The sequence below is a fragment of the Phoca vitulina genome, unplaced genomic scaffold (genome assembly GCF_004348235.1).
Source record: "Phoca vitulina isolate PV1807 unplaced genomic scaffold, GSC_HSeal_1.0 scaffold26, whole genome shotgun sequence".
In the NCBI taxonomy this organism is placed as follows: domain Eukaryota; kingdom Metazoa; phylum Chordata; class Mammalia; order Carnivora; family Phocidae; genus Phoca; species Phoca vitulina.
Window position 1 is genome coordinate 18,233,485 of NW_022589729.1, and position 21,580 is coordinate 18,255,064.

Below are 21,580 nucleotides of genomic sequence, written 5' to 3' on the forward strand. Positions count from 1 at the left end.
AGCCTGCTTCTCCCTCTCCCACTCCCCCTGCTTGTGTTCCCTCTCTAGCTGTCTATCTGTCAAATAAATAAATAAAATCTTATAAAAAAAATTTCCTATGAAGAAAGCTGCGTTCCTTCATGTCCAACTTGGGTGCACATGGTGTCACGGATTCTCTACCCATGTACGGAGTCCTCACAAGCCCCCAGCTATGCATGCAGACAATGCCCTGTTCTTCATTCATCCATCTGCTCCTGGGTTGGGAAAGCCACAGGAGGACGGGGGAGGAAAGCCACATTCCAATGAGCCTACAGTTCTTAGACTCCATCAAGTCAGCTCAGAGTGTGTTTTTGGCCTGAAGTCAAGGTTTCCCTGGTGCATGTCAGATGCCTCATGCGGGTTTCTACAGTCCAAGTTTAAATCTTCTTATATTATAAAATGAAGTCAAAGGCTAGTCCTGGTGTCAGTGTACGGGCATCGACAAAAATAACTTCCTTTCACTTATCCTCAATGCCTTCAGCACACACTGCACTTCCACACCACGAGGAAGGAGGCAGCATGGTGCCCGTAACACAGATGGCGACAGACTGTGCAAGATTCATCCCTTGTCTTAAAGCAAGTTCTGGATCCTGTCAAGATCAGAACGCCAAGGTACCCAGGCTCCCCATTCACTCCTGCCCTAACTGTTGGTGTGTTGCCCACGTGTCCTTTGGGCCATTTTTATTGCCTTGATCATCCAGGAAACTACTGATACATGCACTAGCAGGGGTGACGCTCAGAAACATCACACTGGGCAAAGGCCAGGTACGAAAAGTACGTACTGTAAAATCCCATCTTTGTGAAATTCTACAACAGGCAAAACTAATTTATGGTGAAAGAAATCACAACAGTGGTTGCCTTGGGGTGAGGGACTGACTGGGAAGAGAAAAGAGGAACTTTTTGAGGCAATGGAAATATTCTCTATCTTGACAGAGATGTAGGTTATAAGGGTGTTTGAATTTATCATAACTCTTGAAACTGTAACACTTAAGTTCAGGCAGTGTATATACCTCCGGGCAGTATTTAAAAGGCACAAAAAGGAAAAAAAAAAATCTTGCCTTAGGAAATCACCTTCCTCCTCCTCCTTCTATTCCTTTCTTCCTTCAATGAATATACTATGTGCTCAGCTATGTATTAAGCACTGTGTGTATGTTTAAAAAAAAAAAAGAATACCTTAATATATAAAGTTTTTTTATATATTTAAGTAATCTCTACACCCAACACAGGGCTCGAACTCACAACCCCGAGATTAAGAGTTGCATGCTCTTCTGACTGAGCCAGCCAGGTGCCTCATTTTATATATTAAGATAAAAAGAAGACTTGGTTCCTGCCTTCATGGAGTGTACAGACACTAAGAGACATTTCTCTGTTCTTAGTGCAGTGACTCAAACTTTTTTTGACTTCCAACTCACAGGAAGAAACTCATCTTGTCACACACACATGCACATACCTAACAGTTTCACAAAATAAAACTTAACCTTACTAAGTATGATGTATGTAGATATTTCATTTTCCTTCCTATTCTATTCTGTTCTATTCTAGTTCATTCACTGAAAAAAAGTAAGTCAAACCCCTAAAAGTGATTTCATGACTTCCCCAATGGATCATGACTTATGGTTTGAAGAACACTGTCCTAGGATCCCCTGGGCTTCCCTTAGCTTTGCAGTTAGCCAGTTACATAGAAATTATCTCTTTGTAGGTCTATGAAAACCTCTAGGGCAAAAATTATTTTATACATTTTATACCCTTGATGCTAAGCACACAGCCTCATTCCAAATAAATATTTACTTAGCTGCATAATGTTATCAGCTTTAAAAAGAAAAAGAGTAATAAATCTTTCCTCACCTTAAGAAAAACAAAAACAAAACAAACAACAAGCAAAACAAGAGCAACTTTACTATCTGAGTGGCCTGGACTGCCACCAACCCGGACTCGCTCACAGTAACCTACACCCACATCCTGGCTGAGCGCTAAGGAGGCCGATAGGCTACTTTTTCACCAGACTTCACACCGCATCCCGTGAAGATGGGCTCTAACACACCTTTCCTCTTCTCCTTCTTTTTAAGTGAGAATAAGGTGCAAAATCACTTGCTTCTTGGACTGATTTTAAAACACCTATGCACATCTGATGGAGGGTCTATGGATTGCAAAGGTTATGACTGACACGGCAGTAGCCCCTCACCCCTGAGGTGAGCATTTTGGCAAAAGGGGCGGGAAAGTTGCCCTGGGGGCAAAAGCAAACGGGGGAAAGGACAAACCGGAGGAAGAGGTGTGATGGACTGCAGAGTCTAATTTTTTTTTTTTTTTAAACTAAATGTGAGATACACAGCAGAAAAAGAACTGATTCTCTTCCTTGCTGAGAACAGGTGTCTCTCCCAACAGTGAAGAGTCATTCCCCTCACAAGTAGAAAGGATCCTGTTTAAGGCTCTGACCTCCACTGAAGGACAGTGTCGAGATTGGCATCAACACACAAAGAGAAGAAAGCAGAGCCTGAAACAGGCCTCAGGGCTCCCCTTACCCGCTCAGACCATGACACCCAGGGCATGAAGAGGCTGAAATCGACTGAATCTAAAATCCCTGGAACTAGTTTAGAAAAGTTCCCCAAGCATGTGAAGCCAGATTTCAGTACCAAGATCAAGTCCAATTCCTCTGTCTGCCCTAGAGAGAGGTGGGGGAGAGGGTAGCACAGCAGAGTTCCAAAACAGGTCAGTGCCGAGCCCCAGATGACCTGAATCTTAGACCAGACCCCAAATGCTATTGTGAAGTTTGGCAGGTTCATTCACTGAGAAACCAAGTCAGGCAAGCGTGCCAGGTCTGGCCAGAAGCTCGTAAAGGCCGGTGGCTACCTGTGAACAGCTAGAGGCAAACATCAGGCCTCAGAGAAGAGACTAGCCCAGGTACACCTGAGTCAGCTGGCTCCCGGCCCCCCACTCAAGACTGGAGGGAAGGGTGGACCCATGCAGCTATGGTCAGGGCTGGCTCAGAAACTGGGCCAGGTGGGAGTCTGCAGGTGGGAGAGACTGCAAGACTCAACTATAAAGTCTGAAGACAAGCTGCAAAAGAAACAAGGCCAAGGCTGACCCATTAAGGCCGAAGACAAAAAGCGTATCCCTTGTGCCTAATCCATGCAAAACACATGTGCCTACTCATCTGCTTCTCTCATCATCTTTGTGTCACAGATCAGAAAGCATGGGCCATATGTCAAGGGCATCTAGCCACCTTACTGACCAGGACCCTCAAATGCAGTGTAATTGAGGGCAGGTAATCTTCTTGAGCCCTAGATTCCTAATCTTCAAATTGGAGATAGTAACTCTGATCCAGAGGGTGATAGGATAGTCAAATGAAGTAATACCAAGAGACGTTTAAGTACTATCTAAATATAAGGTACACATTCTAACTCTTAGCTCTTGCCACTCACTTCTATGTGCAAATAGCTGATTCAAGGGACTATTTCCTGGGAGACAGAAGCGCATGGCATTTATGAGCATGGGCTTAAGTAATCAGACCTCGGGACAAATCTTGCCTCGTCTGTCACTTATTAGCTGACTCTGGGTAAGTCATCTAAACTATGAATTTTAAACTGTAAAAATGGAGATAAGAGTGTCTTCCTCCCAGGACTGTAGTAAGAACTGAGTAAGATGAAGCATAAAGGGCTTTACCTCCTATTTGGTACATGGCAAGCCCCCAATGGACCATGGCTACTATCTTCATAATTCTTCTCAAAATGCTCCAAGACGCCTGAGCAACAGAATTGGGGAACACCTGACCAGTTCTCCAAAACCAGGAGAAAGGTGCCCTTGAGCCCCCAGCTCTAAGCACTTACATCAATAAGGTCGGACAGGTCGTGGATGTAGTACTTGAAGACAGATGCGTTGGTTGCCTCCAGAGCCAGTAAGTACTCATTCCGGGCTTTAATGGCCTTCAACTTATTCTCTGTGTACTTGGCTTGGCGCTGAAAAGGGAACAGAAGTTCAACTCTACTTTTTTTTTTAAAAGGGGAGATTGTGCTCTAAAAGATGAAAGTACAGTACATTCGAGAACCACAATTGTGCTGCTACTCCCTGTGCGCGTCTGCCTTAAATTGGGTTCTAATTCTGTTTAATGAGATTCAAGGGCATAATGTAGATCAATCCAGGAAAGGTTAATGAGGCTCCCTACTTTCGATGCATGTCCCACTTTGGTTCTACCCGCAAACACTGTTCTCCATCCTTGTACTGCCACCCGGAAGAAGGTGTCATTACATCTGCCCCTGAATACGGGACATCTGATGCCAAGCCCTAGGTCTGCCGTCCCTCTCCCAGGCTTGGGAAAGGTTTCTATTGTTTCTGATGAATCTGCTACAGGTGAAAAACTTGGAGCCCCCACGCCCACGTTCTTCCAGTACCTAGAATTTCTTCCAGGACAGACAGCAAGGACTCACTTTTGGCCATTAGGCACTAAAGGAATGAGTCTCTTTGTTCTGCTCTCCATAGCACCTACTGGAAAACTCCTATCAATCCTGACTTCCACAGTGCTCCTCCCCAGCCCCTAAAGATGCTGAAGCATGCATACCTTCTCCTTCATCTTCTCGATCTTCTTCACTGAGCTCCTCCGGACATGCTTCTCTTCAATGCGGACATTGGACGAGGAGTCAGGGGAGCGTGGGGTCTGCCGGTCTTCCTGCTTTACCGATTTTCCAAATTGCTTCTCCTCCTGCTTCTCTGCCTCCTTTAGCTTGCTCTGAGCACTGATGCTGTCGGCATTGTACATGTGATAGGTCTTCATGACCTGCAAGACACCCCCCGCCCCCGCCCCCAGAGGTCAAGCCAATAGGGTCAATTCTCTGCTTTACAGACTACCAGATTCAGCTGGACCTGTCCCACGTGAAGCACTATCTTCATGCCCTTAAGGGAAAACTTCTTAAGTGTTTGGTTCAGCCAACACTGCATATTAAAGACCACCCCAAAGCACAGGAAAGCAGCATTTGAACGGAGCCAATATGTCTTATTCTTAAAATGACTTCACGTCTTCCATCATGCATTATTTACTTCTATTTATCAACACTTGTAAGCATGACTCTTTTATAGCGGCTAAGTAATTTCTATCGCTCAGCCAGAGTACACAAGGTCAGGAGCCCTGAGGAGGCCAGCACAGCCTGCGGAGTAGTCGATACATTTTGGACCTTTCAGATACAAAACGGGGAAGAAGAAAGGCTCCAAAAGCTCTTTCTACTGCCCTAGCATTCTAGGGGTCCGTCTGGCCCGCTTCACGTGGATCGAACACCCTCTCTCCTGGGAACTAACTAGAACAGCAGTGGCAGTAACAACAGTACCTGTTTCTTGAGCATGTAGTATATGCTTGGCTTTGTGCCAAGTGCTACCCAGGCAATTTCTCATTTCATCCTTACAGCAACCCTGGGATCTAGAAAACGACCCGATGAAGACTGTTAACCCACACAACAATTCACGAAAGAGCCTAAGAAGGAATAAAACCCACATCGGGTGAAACTAGAGTTGCCATGGGAAGGAAGTAGTGTTAAAGGAGAAAAAGACAATTCTCAAATTTCCCACCAAAGCCACTGTCTGAGAGTCCAATCTCTTTTCTTAACGAGGAGGCCGGGCAGCCTAGAACTTGTGTGTGTTTCCTCCCAAACACACTTCCAACCACAAGGTGCCTGCTCTTCCCTCCATTTCCACACAGGGAGCCTCTAGCTTCTATCTGGGAATTAAAAATGCTGATTACAACTAAGCGAGCTGAAGTTCAAGAGTGCTGACATTTTAATGTCATGCAATATCTTTGAGAGGGAGAGAGTGTGGGAGTTGGGTGCATGTGTGTGGGGGCAGGGTGCAGACTGAACAACAGAGGGGAGTAAGGGCATAATATTGATAACAATCTCTACCACTTACTTAGTACGTGCTGTGTGTCAGAGGTTTTATGCGGGTCGCCTCAATGAATCCTCACAACTCCTCTATAGAAGACATGTGATTATCTCCACTTTTAAAGATGGGGAAACTGAGGCTCAACGAGATTAAACTATCCTACCCAACATCACATAGCTAGTACATGGCAGAATCAGGATTCAAACCTAGGTTTGTCAGACCACAAAGTCCACATTCTGAGCCACTAAGCACCAGTTCTTCCTCTGAATAGGACCAGAGCTGGGTTAGTTGGGAGGAAAGGTTAGGTTTAGTCAAGACCGGTTTGAAAAGAGGAACTGGTTTTATTAATGGCTTTGTGGTCCTAACCGGGGGGCTAATCTGGAGACATTTTTGACTGTCACAACTTGGAAGCTTGCTCCTGGCATCGAGTGGGTAGAAGCCAGGGAGGCTGCTAACCACCCAGTGCACAAGACAGCCCCCACCACAAAGCTGTCTACCCAAAATGTCCATGGTGCTGAAGTTGAGAAATCCTGGAAGGACCTTATGGGTGTACTCATCCCTTAGGATCAGCGAGAGGTCGTGGAAAGAATAAAGAATATTGGGACATCGACAAAATCACAGTTCATTAGAGTTTAAACATCTTATTTTGGATACAGAACGTTTTAAATCAGCTTCACCTTATTTTCAACCTGACATCATTTCCCATAAGTATATGATCAACTCTGTACATTCTCTACACTGGAGAAATGATATTTAATAACTGGTAGCATTAAAAACCTTTCTAAGTAATTAGAAAGGGTCCTCCAGATTCCAGGGTGACTCAGAAGTGAGGAAGAGGCATCTGTTTTCCAGGCTGAAGAAGGGTATTTGGGAGACTACCTTTTCTTTCTTTTCACCTGAATATGGATTCAAAAGCTTGAACAAAGAGTTATAAAAATGATGATTATTAAGAAAGTGATTTTCCATTTCATGAAGATGCATGATAGATAAAGAAACACTATGAATGAATATGAGACAAAAAAGGACTCAAAGGAATAATGCAAAGAAGACAACAATGAAGTAATAAAAATTAGTGATTTATATTGCTCCTTTCCACTAAAGAACTCTCTTTAAAAGAGTAAAATACTACCTTGTCTAAGAAACTATGAATTCCTAAGGGTAAGCACCACTTCTTCTTTTGTGTTTTCTTCCCTTCTCCACAGTCGGGAAATGTGTCATGTCCACAGTTGGTAATTTTACAATCAATGTGGTTGCCCAAATGACTTAGTGACAACAAATCTCTCCTCTGTGGAAATATGGAAGAAGTATACTAGTATCCTTCAGCTCAAGGAAAAACTGAGGTATCCAGACGCCAAAACTTAAATAAGTGATGCCAAAACAATTGGAAAAATAGGAAAGTCAAGATAGAACTTGCAGATATATATATATATAGTGAGGCAAATATAAACTAGGGGAAAAACTCGGGAGTCTAAATTCTCAGTTCTACAAAGAGAATTCACTTTACTTCAAAAAAGGAAATCTTAATTCATGCCATTAGCTCTCCTCTCTCCCCAAGCCACACTAAAATAATAGAAAAGAGTTTTTATTATTATTATTATTTCTTAGATATAAACTGAAGAAAAACAGAATGAAAGCAGCACATAAAAAGCAGGGAGGCAAGTAGTAAATTATCTACCAAACCCTAAACCAAAAGAAGGCAGAGCCCAAGAAGCAACCAGACTTACATCACAGAAGCCCTAAGAGGAACTGGTGGCAGTGGGATGAAGGTGGAGCTAAAACAAGAGAAACTACTGAAAGCCTAAGAATTGTTGGACGACCAGATCCCATCCCCGCCCCCTCCACAGTGGAGGACTAGAGGCACAGTCTCTTCTGGAAGAGGACCTATGGATTGGGGACAGTGGGGCTCAGCTGAGGATAGGGGTACTGAACTTAAAATAGGAAGATCAACAGAAAGTTCTATACTGAATGTTGTGATGGCCCTGGCCTCTTCACAACTCAGGCCCCAGACATAGGCAGGATCCTGGTCAGAAGAGCCTGGCCTGCGGAATCTGACTAGCCAAGATAAAAGACCTAGAAATACTGATATCAGGGCTTCCCCAAGGAAACACCAGTCAGACCACCCTACAGTCAAGACCACAGTTGGCACAGAACTTCCAACCAGCTTTTCAATGCCTCACTTTAAAATACGAAAAGGCAGCTAAAGATTACCAAACATTTAAGGAAAATATCTGATATGAAAGGCCAAGACCAAAACAAGCAATTTAGATGGAATAGAAAGTGTACAGAAAGAAGAAAACTTCAAAAGCAATCAATAATATCCCTAGAGAGATCAATGAAAAATGCAAAGACATTGAATCATGAAACAAGAACAGAATACAACAAAAAAGGAACATTTAAAGAACAATAAAAGAGCTCTTGGCAATTAAGATTCAATTCAAATCTCTCTCTAAGGAGCCTGACTTCATGCCCTTCCTCTGGGAAGACATGTAAGTGTTATTACCTCATACTTTACTTGCTGTTCTACTTTTCTGTCTCTTCTATTAAAACTAAATGCCTTGAGTTCAGAGACACGTCTTACTTATCTTTGTAGCCCTGGTGCCTAGGGCCGGAGACAAACAGGCAGGCAGAGCGGGGTGACTACACACTGACGCTGTCTCAAGGGAGCAGGTACTAAATACCAGCCTATAGTAGCTCCGCCAGCAGACAGCTGCTGTGCCCCATCAAGGAGCCATATATCCCGGGGGAGTACGGGACCATAAAACCACACCCCAGCATTGCAACACCTCTTCTTTCTTTCTCAATTCTAGGGCTTACTTGACTGTTCCTACTTAGCCAATCTATGTGGCTTCTGTGCCCCCACAGACTCTCCTTCCTGTGGGTACTTGCTGGGCTTTCTCAGATAAAAACTCTGAGTACAACTGAGGCAGAGAATGCCAGAGTTCTCTGGGAAGCAGCGTGCTCCAACTTCAAAGGCATTCCTGGATCACCAGCTGGAAAATGAAAACCACTTACGCCATGGCCTACCAACTAGCCAGCTCATTATGGGGGGGAAAACACATGGAGGAGAATGCTCACGAGGGTTGCTCTCTGAATGGCAGCTGGGGGAAGCAGCCCCTGGCACAGAATGCCAAGTCAGGAAAATCAAAGGTCCTTCAGGCAGAAAAGAGGAAGGTACAGAGGGGCAGCTGGTCACGTATGGTGTGAGTCTGGGCCTCTTGCCCGAAGGCATCTTTATTCGGGAACACGGAGGCTCTGCCCCTTGGATCATCAAGATTCAAAAGTACTTACATTATCAACCCTTGGGTAATCAGTCTCCCAAAAAGAAATATTTTGAGCATTAGGGGAGACACAAGCTAAGGAGAACACTGAACATGGTGAGTTCCTTATATCCTTGGCTTCTTTTATTCCATCCCACAGATAACTTCTATTGTCCACAGGGTCACTGAAGCAAGAGGCCCTTTTGCCTTCCCAGAAAGCAATAAGGTGAAAGCTCCTTATAAAAAGATCTCCCTTGTTCTCTTCTTAACTTCTCTGAGAGAGAGGAGGAGAGAGGACATTCAGCAAGTAGCTTCCCAAAGCCAGCATATAATAGTGCCAGGTTCCCGCTTGATGAAACCACCGTCCAGTGCAGAATGACCAGCCGTCCTGGCTTACCGAAGGACTTCCCTAGGTGTAGCACTCAAAGTCTCATGCGCCCCAAAAACCCTTCAGTTCTAGGCAAACTGGGACAGTCAGCCACCCCCATGCCATGGTGCCTTATTGAGACCAGTCCTACACTCATCTCACCCTACAGAAGAAACAAGTCAATTCTATCCTCTGAACTTTCTAATGGCCTATAGAATCTGCAAACTCACTTGACCCTTAACTACTGTCGGATATTTTAGGAAGTGTGACTGGAGATACCAGTACATGAAGTTGTGGGGAGACCCGGGTCAAATTAAATTTGTATTTTGGCCTTGGACAAATTAAAAGAGTGTGTATCCAGGGATAAAAGATACAGCAACGGGAATATACTCAGTGGTATTGTAATAGCATTGTATGGTGACGAATGGTAGGTGCGCTCGTGAGCACAGCATAATGTAGAGACTTGTTGAATCACTATGTTGTGTGCCTGAAACCATTGTAACACTGTGTGTCAGCGACACAACAATAAAATAGAACAAAAATAAAAATAAAAAGAGGGTCTACCCATTCACCTCCTGGCAGGGGACTCCATGCCCAGCCAATTCTCAGTTTGTATACGCCAGCAGGAAGATTTCATGCTCTGCGTCCGCAGCAAAGCACTGGCCAATGTTGGACTGCCTGAAGACTGCAGTCCGACTCGCCAGTTCAGCCCTCTTCAAACCAGAGCAGCAAGTTCCACAGTTTTCTTCCTCATTCCCGCACAAACTATACCCTTTCACTTATTTATTTTTTAAAAATCATAGCATAATAGGAGATCTCGGGCTCTGAGCAAAGCTAACAGATCCCTAGGAGCTGTTCTTCTGTCGCTACCTCAAGTCCCACAGCAAAAGTGGCAAACTGGGTTTGAGCTGGTTTGGGGTTTGCTGGTTATCCCTTCTACTCCTCCCCAGAAAGAGCAAACAGCAGAGGCCCACAATGCTTACGGGGAAAATAAAAGGATTCATATAATGACTTCGTGTGTCATAGTCTATCTTGGTGAATTCTTTGCCAGGAAAAGGGAGTAGTAGCTCTTCTTGGTGCCTAGAAGATGCTCTAAAAATAAAGTGCAGACGTAAAGCATTAAAAAGACAACAGGGTTCAGGAAAACGCATCTAGTCTGTAAATGGTTCACATCAACACGCTTCTATTTTTATAAAAAGCCTTAACTGCACTTGAAAGAAATGAAAGTTTGGGAGTTGAACCAGAGTACCATCTATCTACTTGGCTTCAGAGCAGAAGAGTCACAGAGCAGAAAGTCCAAACAAACGAGCATCACTGGAGACCAGTCTGACGACTACTCTACCCTATTTACTTGCTTAATAGTTGCCATGACAAAAGAGCCACACCTAGGCTTTTGGATCAAGAACATGGAATTCTCTGATCCCAAATGCCTGTGATGCATGTCACCACTGCCTGTCTTCCTGTGAAGAAAGAAAGAGAGAGAGAGAGAGAGGGAAGGAAGGAAGGAAAGAAGGAAAGAAGGAAGGAAGGAAGGGAGGGAGGGAGGGAGGGAGGGAGGGAGGGAGGGAGGGAGGAAGGAAAGAAATGCAGTGAATAAACAAGTAAACACAGGAAATCAATTTCACCACCAGAACAGGATGGGAAACCCTAGAGAATGACACAATGGCCGGGCACAGCCCCGCTGAAGACGGGGGTCCTGAAAGGCTTTAGCTAACAACTAAAATAGTCTCTGTACGGCAGCAGGAATTTCCTCGATGTGCATATGTGTTTTAATTATAATTAACAAAACCTGGCTGGGGAGAAAACCACCACCACCACCTCCGTCCAGTGCATGAAAAAACATGCATCAGCCATGGGCATCACGTGCCTCAAGCGTCAGCCATTTCAAAACAGATTGTATTTTCTTCTCCAAACCTGAAGCCCGCCCCTTCACTGAGGTTCGGCCTTTTAAAAACCCAGGGAGTCGATGCCAAGCTCTCTCTGCGTGAATTGGCCCCTTTGGTCAGGGGCATTTAGGACTTTGTGCTTCCCTCTAGGGTACCTGCTCTTGTCGCAAACCCGTAGATCAATCCAAGAACTGATGTGAAACCTTGAACATTAAGTCCTTCCTGGCAGGCACATATTAATGGTGCAATGCAGATTTGAAAATAAGAGTGTGAAGAAAAGAAATGGGTGGAGTCACCCCCAATGGGGACCATGCACTGTCCTCAACCTCAGCTCAGTTCTGTTGCTGATGTGACTATGGCCACAAGCTGCCAAATGCTGCTTCCCTCTGCTTGTTAAAGGGCCAGGCACCCATCTGATTTACCGAGTAGAGCTCATTCAGGACCTTCATCAAATCATCTTGGAGCTGCTGGCCGACTTCTTTACTCTGCAAGGAAAGAGGAATGGAGGTTAATCGGGAAACAGAAGGGGGAGGAGGGGGCGACGAAGGCAAGAGTAGCATTGGCTCTATAACTAACAGACTCAATTAAGGCCCATTATTTAATCCAGCAAATCAGATAAGCACTCCGATCAGACCCAATTATGGTCAGATTACTCAAAGAGTTTTAATAAAATGAAATGTGCCCCTTCTATAGCCTAGCTAAGGCAATCGGGTGGAGGGCAAACGGGTGTAGGCTTTGATTTTTCCACTGGTCCCCGAAGAGCAGGCTGGAAAGCCACATCCTACCTAGCAACTGTTGTTAGGCGGAGGAGGCTTTCTTGGACACTTGCACTTGAGCCTTCTTGAGAATTGTGGAGGAAAGTCAGACGTGGATTAGGACGCCATAGAAAGAAGAACATAAACATCCAAGGACTTCAAAGTACCACACCAAATAGGAACCTCCAAGCAGGAAGGAGGTATATAGGTCTTACTGGATTTCTTTCTGCCCCAAACTCCCAGGGCAGTGATACCCCAATAATGACTGGTTTGGAGATTAGCTAATGTTACCGGCTTTGGATAATACATGTGAAGGGGTCTCCAACCTGTTAATTCTAAGCAGTAGTGGCTCTCGGGTTCTTTGCTGCTACCGCCCAGGGCTGGCATCTAACTACACAGACGGAAGAGTAGAAATAAAGAAGAATGAAGAAGCAGGAAGGAGAAAAGAGTCGCACCTTCTATACTGAGTGTTTTATGCCGAGCCCAAGAGAGCAGGGGATAAAACTGACTGGCATCACTGGGTCATCGAGAGGGGAAGCCCTCGTTTTATCTTCTGCTAGCTCCTTCTAGTTCTTTCCTACCTATCAGATACCAACAATGCCCTTCTACCAGAAGGTGGAATACTACCCCGGCACAGCTCTGCTCCCAGGGGAAGAAGGAAAGAGGTCTCACATGTCAGAAACATAATCATTTACGATCCTGCTTTATTCAAGATGTATGACTTTGAAACTATTTTTTTTCTGATTACAAAAGGAATATACGTTTATTGTAATTAATAAGAAACCGGAAAAAGAAAAAAAACCAAACAAACCAAAAAACAAAAAACCCAAGAAAACTGTAGAAAACATCCCAAAAGAAAAAGTAATTTTTATTTCCTACCACTAAGAAATCACCACTCGACACTTTATCTCGTATGTGATATGATTTTCCCATGTGATTTTCATGAAATTGGGGTTGCATTATACACACTGTAACTTATTCACTTAAACAAATGTTTGTGAACAGTTCCCTCCATATTATTCTTCTAGAACATTATGAAAGATGATATTGCTGTAGCTCCTATTCTTGCACATCCACTTTGCTTACAAATTTTTATGATAAAACATGCTGTATTAAATTACTTGGTGTATCACCTATGCACACACCTTTCACCATTTTCTCCTAGAAGTCACATTGCTGAGTCAAAGACTATTCATTTATGCCATTAAATTGCCCTTGAGAAAAACTGTACCAATGAAAAATACCACCAGAAGCCTAGAAGCATGTTGAGTCACTTTTTCTCTTGACGATTCAGCATGATACCCTCTGCAGCCCATTGGCTGTAGTGAGCCTGAACTTCTTCTTGTTTTACATGTTCCTCAGGCATTTTCCTTCTCTTAAATGCTTTGCCTTTTTCTCTTAAGGAATTAATTATGGAACACAACATCTGTGTGACCTTTGTTGTGCGGAGACAGGACTTTTTACACCTGGTAGTGTGGAAGTGGGTGGGAGGAGCCCTGAAGGGGCAATCACACAAGTCTCCTATTCCTGGCTCCTCCACCATGAAGAAGATAACTTTGAACAATGCGATTCTTCTCTCTGGGCCTCTGTTTTCTTTTCCATAAAATGAAAGGCTAACACATTCCTCAGGCCCCTCCTAACCTCTGGCATTCTATGATTCTTCATGATATTTTGCCTGGCTTCTTGATTCCATATTAGATGCAACCACCACCCACTTCAGTGTACGGTTGGTTGGCTTCACTTCCCAAAGTAGCAGATAATGAGCAAGTTCTCCTCGGGGACCGAGATGCCCTACAAAATAGATGGCTTCAGGGTATCTTGCCAGTCTTAAATTTACCGTTCCCAAATGTCTCTCATTCAATGCCCTCAACCACTGGAAGAAGCCACAAGAGGAAATGCCTTTCATCTAGAGTCTCACATACCAGCTTCTCCTTCCCATCATGAGGAGAGCTGAGCTCCACCGAAGCAGCAGAGATCTAAGGAGGTGAAGTGAGGCAAAATGACTCACCAGCCAGCCCCAGAGTCAGCAACAAGGCCAGGAAGTGACCACGAGTATCACTTCCAAGTGCCCTGCCCTCCGGCCTCCAGGTCAACTCCCCTGCCAGCCTCCCATCCTCCCTTCCCACCTCCTTGTGTTTAAATGGTGGAGGTTCCGGGAGAAGGCTCCCATTCCTCTACCCTGTTGCTTACCCAGGACTTAAATAACTTAGCCGCAGGAGGAGGGGGGAGGGGAAGGGAGGAGGAGAAAAAGCATAACCAATAAAAAAGCAATTAAGCCCAGGCAGATGTTTCCTTTCGTGTACCGATTAGCTGGAAAAAGGACCGACTCAACTATTATCCCTGTTTATTTGAACAGGCTGCTGAAGCGATTCTGACTTACGGCTCCCTGTGGCTGAGGCCTGGGCTGGGAACACATGTGAGGCTCTCCCAGCTACAGCGCCCCCACGAAGCCCCCAGCAAACAGGAACAAGGCTGCCACCAGGAGAGAGGCAGGAAATGGCCAGGGCCTCCCTCTCCTTTCATAGATGCTAAAAGGCTACCGTTTCTCTATTTCAGAAACCTTAACTGTGCGTCTCTGGGGGCAAGTGCGGCCCAGCAAGCCAGGAAGGGCTTCCGTGCAGCCCGCTCTGCCTTCCAGAGCTGTCAGAGCTGCGAGGCTACAAGGGGGCCCCACCCAAAAACAAAAGGGACATTTAATCCTGGGAACAACAAAACCTGATGAGGCCGAGTCCCTGACAATGAAGTCTGCAGGGCCTTTCCGTTCCCTGTTAAAAAAAAAAAAAAAAAGCAGTGGGTTTTCTAGGCAGGGAAGAAAAAGAGAATTTACAGAGCAGGCTTTGTGCACTATCACACAGGCTGCATCTCTTTTCTTTAAAATTTCTTGGAAGAGAATGAGTCATCTAAACATTGCAGGAAACCAAATAGAAGTTGAGGGAAAAAATTACTTTGGGCAAAGTTTTTCTCTTAAATGTTTGCATAGTACTCTTTGCCTGGAAAAAAAAAAAAAGATGCCTAAATTTAGAGTAGAGATGTGGCACAGTGAACAATGCCGGGTCTCTGGGATAGGAAGTGCAATGGTGTCTTAAGCGGGGATCTTTTCTTTTGCAGCTCACCACAACCGCGTGGCCACAGTGTGGTGCCCCGGAGTGGGGGGCCCACTCTGCCGGCCGCCGGGGCGGGGCTGAGCCCCAATCCCAAGGCAGTGAGATCGCTACGGCCCCTGCCAGCCGTGCATTTATAACAAAATGGGCCGGGAATCCTCCTTTCCCCACGGAGAGCTGCACCGGACGGCAGGAATGGAAACGCACAGCCTCGTTTCCCGCACCCTGCCAAAGCCTCCTCCCACTAAGGAAGGCCAGGCACCCAGAGGCCGCGGGGACTGCGCTGCCGGGTCCCGGGCTGGCCCCTCTTCTCTGAATGACTCCCTCTCCTGAGTTCGGACGGCCCTGTCTGTCGGCATTTCCCAAAGAACACAGATTACGCAAGGGTTTTTAAAACCAGCCTTTGTCAGGGAGATCACCTTTTAACTTACCCTCGAGTGATTCTGCTCAGCACTAGAGGGGTGGGTGGGCTTCTGTTTATGGGCTCTTTGTACTACGACGCCATAGTACTGGACACGCACAAAATGACCCCGTCTGTGTGAAAGGGAGAGGAAGGCCTGCCCCTGCCCTGTGGCGAGAGCTACTCTCAGCGCCTTCCCAAGGCTTAGTGGGTCAACAGATAGAACGGTGGGTCACTTACTTCCCTGCCCACGAGCCCGTGCTAGCAGTTTTCCAAAAAAGAATCCAATTTTCAAGGGCATGGATCTCCCTCCACCAGTGCCAGCACCTCCCCCCACCCCAAAGAGACTCCTGAGACCAACTGTTAAAAAAATCCTGTTGAAAACTGAATTTACGGGCGCCTGGGTGGCTCAGTTGGTTGGGCATCCACCTTGGGCTCCGGGTCGTGGGCTTGGGGTCCTGGGATCGAGTCCCGCGTGGGGCTCCCTGCTGGGTGGGGAGTCTGTTCTCTCTCCCTCTGCCTGCCGCTCCCCCTGCTTGTGCTCTCTCTCCCTCTCTCTCTCTCTCTCAAATAAATAAATAAAAATTTAAAAATTATAAAATAAAGTAAAATTGCATTTACATGTACAGGTTTCTGAGGAAAGGGACGCGAAGCCTCTATGAAGCTCTGGCAGCAGGAGAAGTGCCACCAGATGTAGAGCGACAGCTGCAGGGACACTCATCCGGCACTTCAAAGAGGCCACGTTTCGCGAGCTGGAGCTTTGCCTGCAGTGCTTTTTGGTGGGGAGGACGGGAAAAAGGAGTGGGTGTTTGGCAGCAGGGCCGGTGCTAGCGGATGGCAGACACTGTGTCGGGCCCTTCCCCAACCCACCTCAGCCCATCAAAACAAGTGGCACCGTGTGAAGTGGCAGGGGTGCGTGGGTGGAGACCCTGCAGGTCAGAGCTCAGACATGACTTCTAGATGTCCCCTAGGCCACATCACTTGTGTATACACAGAAGGACTCTTCCTAGCCAGCATGCACTCATTAGGATACCACGGGATGGCTCTAGGAAGGCTGTGTTCCACTTACAACTTCATACTCTGGGGAGCCCCAAGCTAGGATAAAATACAAATATACTGAACTGCAAAACTTTTATAGAGAGGTAGGCTGGGAGCTGCCGTGAGAGGGACGCCTAAAGTGCTTTTACCTTCTAAAGACAGGGGAGAATGGGATTTCAAAATGTACATTTTTTAAAATTGCAATCCAGTATACTATGATGTGTCTACAATAAAACTACTTAATACTCGCAGTGCATTCTGCTATTTCCTACTCTTTTCTCTTCTCTTCTATTTTTTTTTAATGTTAGTCATAACTCACTAGGTTCACTTTACAACTCATTAATGAGTCATTATGCACAGGTTTAAAAAGACTGGGTACGCTGAAGTTGTGGAATTAATAAAGAAAATAGTGGGTTAGGGACTGGAGCCCACCAACTAAGACAGACACTAAAAGACTTACCTTCTCAAGGTGGGGGATCAGATGTTTGGAAGCAGGTTCAAGTCCTAGATCTTGGCAAGGGGGAAATGCTGGATTTCAAGGAGTGAGCAATACAGAGTCTGTTGGCAAATATTTACAGAACGCCTAGTATGTGTCAAGCACTTGTGGTTTGACTGGGAATATAGCAGTATACAAAATAGTTTAAAATTTACAAGTCACTGAGAAAGATGACATTAATCTGATGTCCGAACATATCAGAACACAACTCTTCCAGTCTCAAAGGCCTTACTAGAAAAGGAATGTCTTAAGCTAGCTTTCTATTCGAGATCAATTTTTTTTTTCTATCTCGGCCAAGAGGATTCCATACTTTAACCTGACCCCAGAGCAAGTTAGATGGTGAACCTAGCATGCCAAAAACAGAAATCCGACTTCAAAAAAATCTAGGTATTCTACAACATATCCTTTTTCTTTGAATTTGCCTTTCTAAGTGAGAATAGATATTTCAGGTTATAATGACGTTGCTTCAGTATAAGCAACTCCCCAAGTAGCACATTACACTTTTAAAGAATCTCTTGAGCTTGTCAGCACTGTAAAAACTAATCTCACCAGTAGCTCCTTCACTCAGAAGTGAATGGGTGTAGTTAAGCGCTCCTGGTGACAGGAGTCATAACTTAAAAGAAAATGTCTGAAACCGGATACAGTCTGAGACCCAAATTACCTGTCTCAGAATTCACCTTCTAACACAGTTGGTTTCTCAAGTAGATTCTTGTTTAATTATCTGAATTACTTAGCCTAAACAACAAAACAAACAGATTATAACTTTTTTTTTTTTAATTTATTATTTGAGAGAGAGAGAGATTGAGAGAACGAGTGAGAGGAGGGGCAGAGGGAGAAGAAGACTCCCCGTGGAGCAGGGAGCCCGACATGGGACTTGATCCCAGCACCCTGACATCACGACCTGAGCCAAAGGCAGACATTAACGGACTGAGCCACCCAGGTGCCCCAGATTATAACTTTTAAAGCCCCTTTCTGTCTCCCACGGTGCCCAGCCCACTGCTTTGTGCACAGGAGCCGTGAAGTAATCAGTTGTTGAATCAACTAGATCAAATTTTAGTTTAGACTTAAACACTGTGCTTTCACCTAACCACAAGAATAAAACAACATAGTTGCCTTCTCTGCATCTAGATTCTTCAAAGTGGAAACTGCATCAGAAGTTGCCCACATAAACTCCCTCAGGTTACAGTTCACAGATGAGCCCCAAACGGTGAAATGACTTTTCCAGGGTCAAACAGCTGAAGAGGCACCCTGCCTAGGACCACCTGCAGTACTGGAGGAGGATGAAGAGACACACAGGCTCTGGATGGAGCAGGATTTGAATCCTGCTTCCACTACCTGATCACATGACCTCAGGTAAATTATTCAACCGCTCCATGCCTTAGTTTTCCTATCTGCAAAATAGGGTAATAGTGAGATAATAATCCGTGTAAAGTCCTTGAAACATCCATGGATGGATGTTCACTCTGCTCTGTTACAAGTAACCAGAACCTGTTGCCATGGAAACACCTAATTCAGACAAGACTGAGTCCCACTGGACTGGGGCCGGGCCAGGGATGGGGCCAGGCGCTAGGAAGAAGCCGAAGGCCCTCTCTGCTCTCCCAGGACCTCAGATGGCACAGACTAAAACACAGTCTTATAACAACCTAAACCTGAATGTTCCTCTCTGGTTGTTTCCATCTCTTAGAAGGACCCAGTCTAATGCTAAGAAAATAAGCTGAAAGCAACATCCTTTAAAAGGAAGGAGGCAACCAAGTCTGAGGCTTCATTTCTTAAATCACCACTGTGATCCTTTTCTTGGCACATTTCCATCTTTAACTCTTCTGGATAATGATGTTAGTAGGAGTGTAATAATGTCTTCAGGCTCTGATCTCGAGTGCTAAAGCATTTCTTGAGGTCATACTGAAGATCTCCCAGGCAGGACACTAAACGCATAGAAATGGTGTGTAGGTAACTGTGGTGCCCTGAGTAGACCAGGACACAGGGGACAAAAGACACAAAGGCAAACAGGTAACATGAGAGCACAAATCTCTCAGCAACTGTAAAATGAATGCTGGAGAAAAAACAATCAATTGCTTGGAACTGGGCAAGAAGGGGGGTGGCGGGGGGGAGGAGAGCCAGAATGATAAGGTGCTTGCAAGCATATGCCCTCCCACAATAAGGAATTCCAGGAGCTGGGGGATGGGAAGAATGCCTGTGTGGCTCCCAGATGGCTGGGGAAAGGCTGGAAGAACACAAGTTAATAGAGCTCATCTGAAAGTTGGCAGCGTGAACACCAAGAGGAGGGCGGCCTGGTAGGAAGTAAAATAGTCAGCAGCACCCGTACAGGAAATGCCTGGGGCACTGGGAAAATCGCTGATTAAATACTTTCAGAAAGAGGAACCCAGCAGCACAGCCAATTCATTGAAGGATCTGTGTAGTTTTAGTACTTTTGGAGTTGCCTTAGAATCCCACTGTCGAGAGAGGAGAAGAGGCTCCTGGAGGTTCAATCGTGGAGAGACCATTTTCTTGACACTCCAGGTGCCAGAGCTGGACCCAAGAGTTGCCTAAAGCCAACCCCAGAAGACAAGTAGAGCTCTTTGTTGGCAGAGGACTAGAATGCACTTCCTTGGGGCTAGAGTGAAGACCAGATCTCTTCTGATACGGAGGGGGGTATGCAACCTTTTGTCTTTGTCAGCACTTTGTCCACACTGCCACTCCCACCCGGCATGGTCCACATACAGTTAAAAAAAATCTATATCCTTGGAAGAGGGCACCTTCCTTCTTGCCAGTACCTCATTCCCAATGAAAAATCATTTAACTGTGAGAAGGAAAATGTCCAGAGTTTGAAACTGGCAATTTCCAATCTCCAGCTCTGATTTTTCACCTTAGTGCTTCGATTTTTCCTCTTTGATTCAGGCTTTATAAATGCTCCAAGTACACTTGAAAAGAATGTGTATCTGCCTGCAATTAGGCACTGTGCCCATAAATGTCATTTAGGCAGTTTAACTGTTTTTCAACTCTCTGTATCTTTACTGGATTTTTTTTTGGTCTAATTGTTTAATCATTCATCAAGACAGGTGTATTATTAAATCTCCCATTGGGGTTGATGATTTGTCTGTTCCTTCTTTTAATTCTGCCCGTTTTTGACTTACGTATTTTAATGTTATGTTATTAAGTATATACTACTTCCTGGTAACTAAACTCCAATTATTATAAAATGTCTCCTTTTATCTCTAATAATACTTTTTGAATTAAAATCTACTTGGTCTGATCTTATCAAGCTTTCTTTTCCCATCATTCTGCTTTAAATCTTTCTATATGCTTATATTTAAGGCATGTGTCTTCTCTTATAAGCAACATATACTTTGGTTTTATTTAAAATATGTTTGACTCTACCTTTTAATTTTACATGAGTCAATTTATCCTTATAATTACTGATACATTCAAATCCACCAACCGGCCATATGCCATTTGTTCTACTTGTCTTTATAGCCTCCTTTCCTCTTATTTTTTATCTTCTTTTTCTCTTCCATTTTAAAAAATTCAGTGAAAGTCACTGTTTTAGCATATTCTGTGTGTTTTGTGAAATCCACCACAATTAAGACACAGGACAGTTCCGTCATCGACCAAAAAAATTCTCTCGTGCTGCCCCCCTCCACAGGCAAACTCTCCCACCCCTGACCCCTGGAAGCCACTGCTGTGTTCCATGTCCCAACAGTTTTGCCTTTACCAGAATCGTCCTTATCTTCTTTGGGGCCATTTCTTATTAATTGAGTTTCCTCCTCTCTTAGATTGGTAGAGATACTATTTCTCTACTGGTAACCGTAACTAAATTACAATATATATGCTTGACTTGCCAAAGTCTAATATAAATTAATATTCTTACCGCTTTTTGCACAATACTATTAAACCTATTTCCCCATCCCCATTTAGAGATAGACTCCATTGCTGCCATTTTCATTAATTTTATATATGCTTAACAGCTCATATGAAATTATTATTTTTTTAACAGTCACTATTCTTTTAGGTGAACACTATTTCTTTTCCTGCGTCTTGAGGCTTCTATCTGGGATCATTTTCTTTCTGCGTAAAGAATAACATTTAGTATTCCTTTTAGTGCAGGGCTGCTGGTGATAAATTCTCATTTTTTCTTGCCTGAAAAAGTCTAGTTCACCTTCATTTTTGAAAGATTTCTTTCAGCTTTTCATTCCATTGTCTCCTGTCTTCCACTATTTCTGTTAAGAACTCAGCTGTCAACCTTGTTGTTGTTCCTTTGAAGGTAATATATGCCTTTTTTTTTTTTTCTATCTCTAGCTGTCTTAAAGATTTTGATTCTCTCTGTCATGGTTTTCAGCAATTTTACTATAATGTGCCCACATGTAATTTTCTTTGTTTATCCTACATGGGGTTCATAATGCTTCTTC

The 21,580-nt window shown here is 44.5% G+C and overlaps 1 protein-coding gene across 6 annotated transcripts in view; it reads right to left on the reverse strand.

The window, feature by feature from the left end:
- Positions 1-21,580, reverse strand: part of SRGAP2 (SLIT-ROBO Rho GTPase activating protein 2) — a 223,995-nt gene that overhangs the window by 62,974 nt on the left and 139,441 nt on the right. For all 6 annotated transcript variants that reach the window (XM_032422280.1, XM_032422279.1, XM_032422281.1 and 3 more), the window contains exons 5-7: positions 11,810-11,872; positions 4,571-4,786; positions 3,843-3,971 (exon numbers count right to left, since the gene is read on the reverse strand). In XM_032422280.1, the coding sequence (XP_032278171.1) occupies positions 3,843-3,971; positions 4,571-4,786; positions 11,810-11,872 (408 nt within the window). The remainder of the gene's footprint in view (positions 1-3,842; positions 3,972-4,570; positions 4,787-11,809; positions 11,873-21,580) is intronic.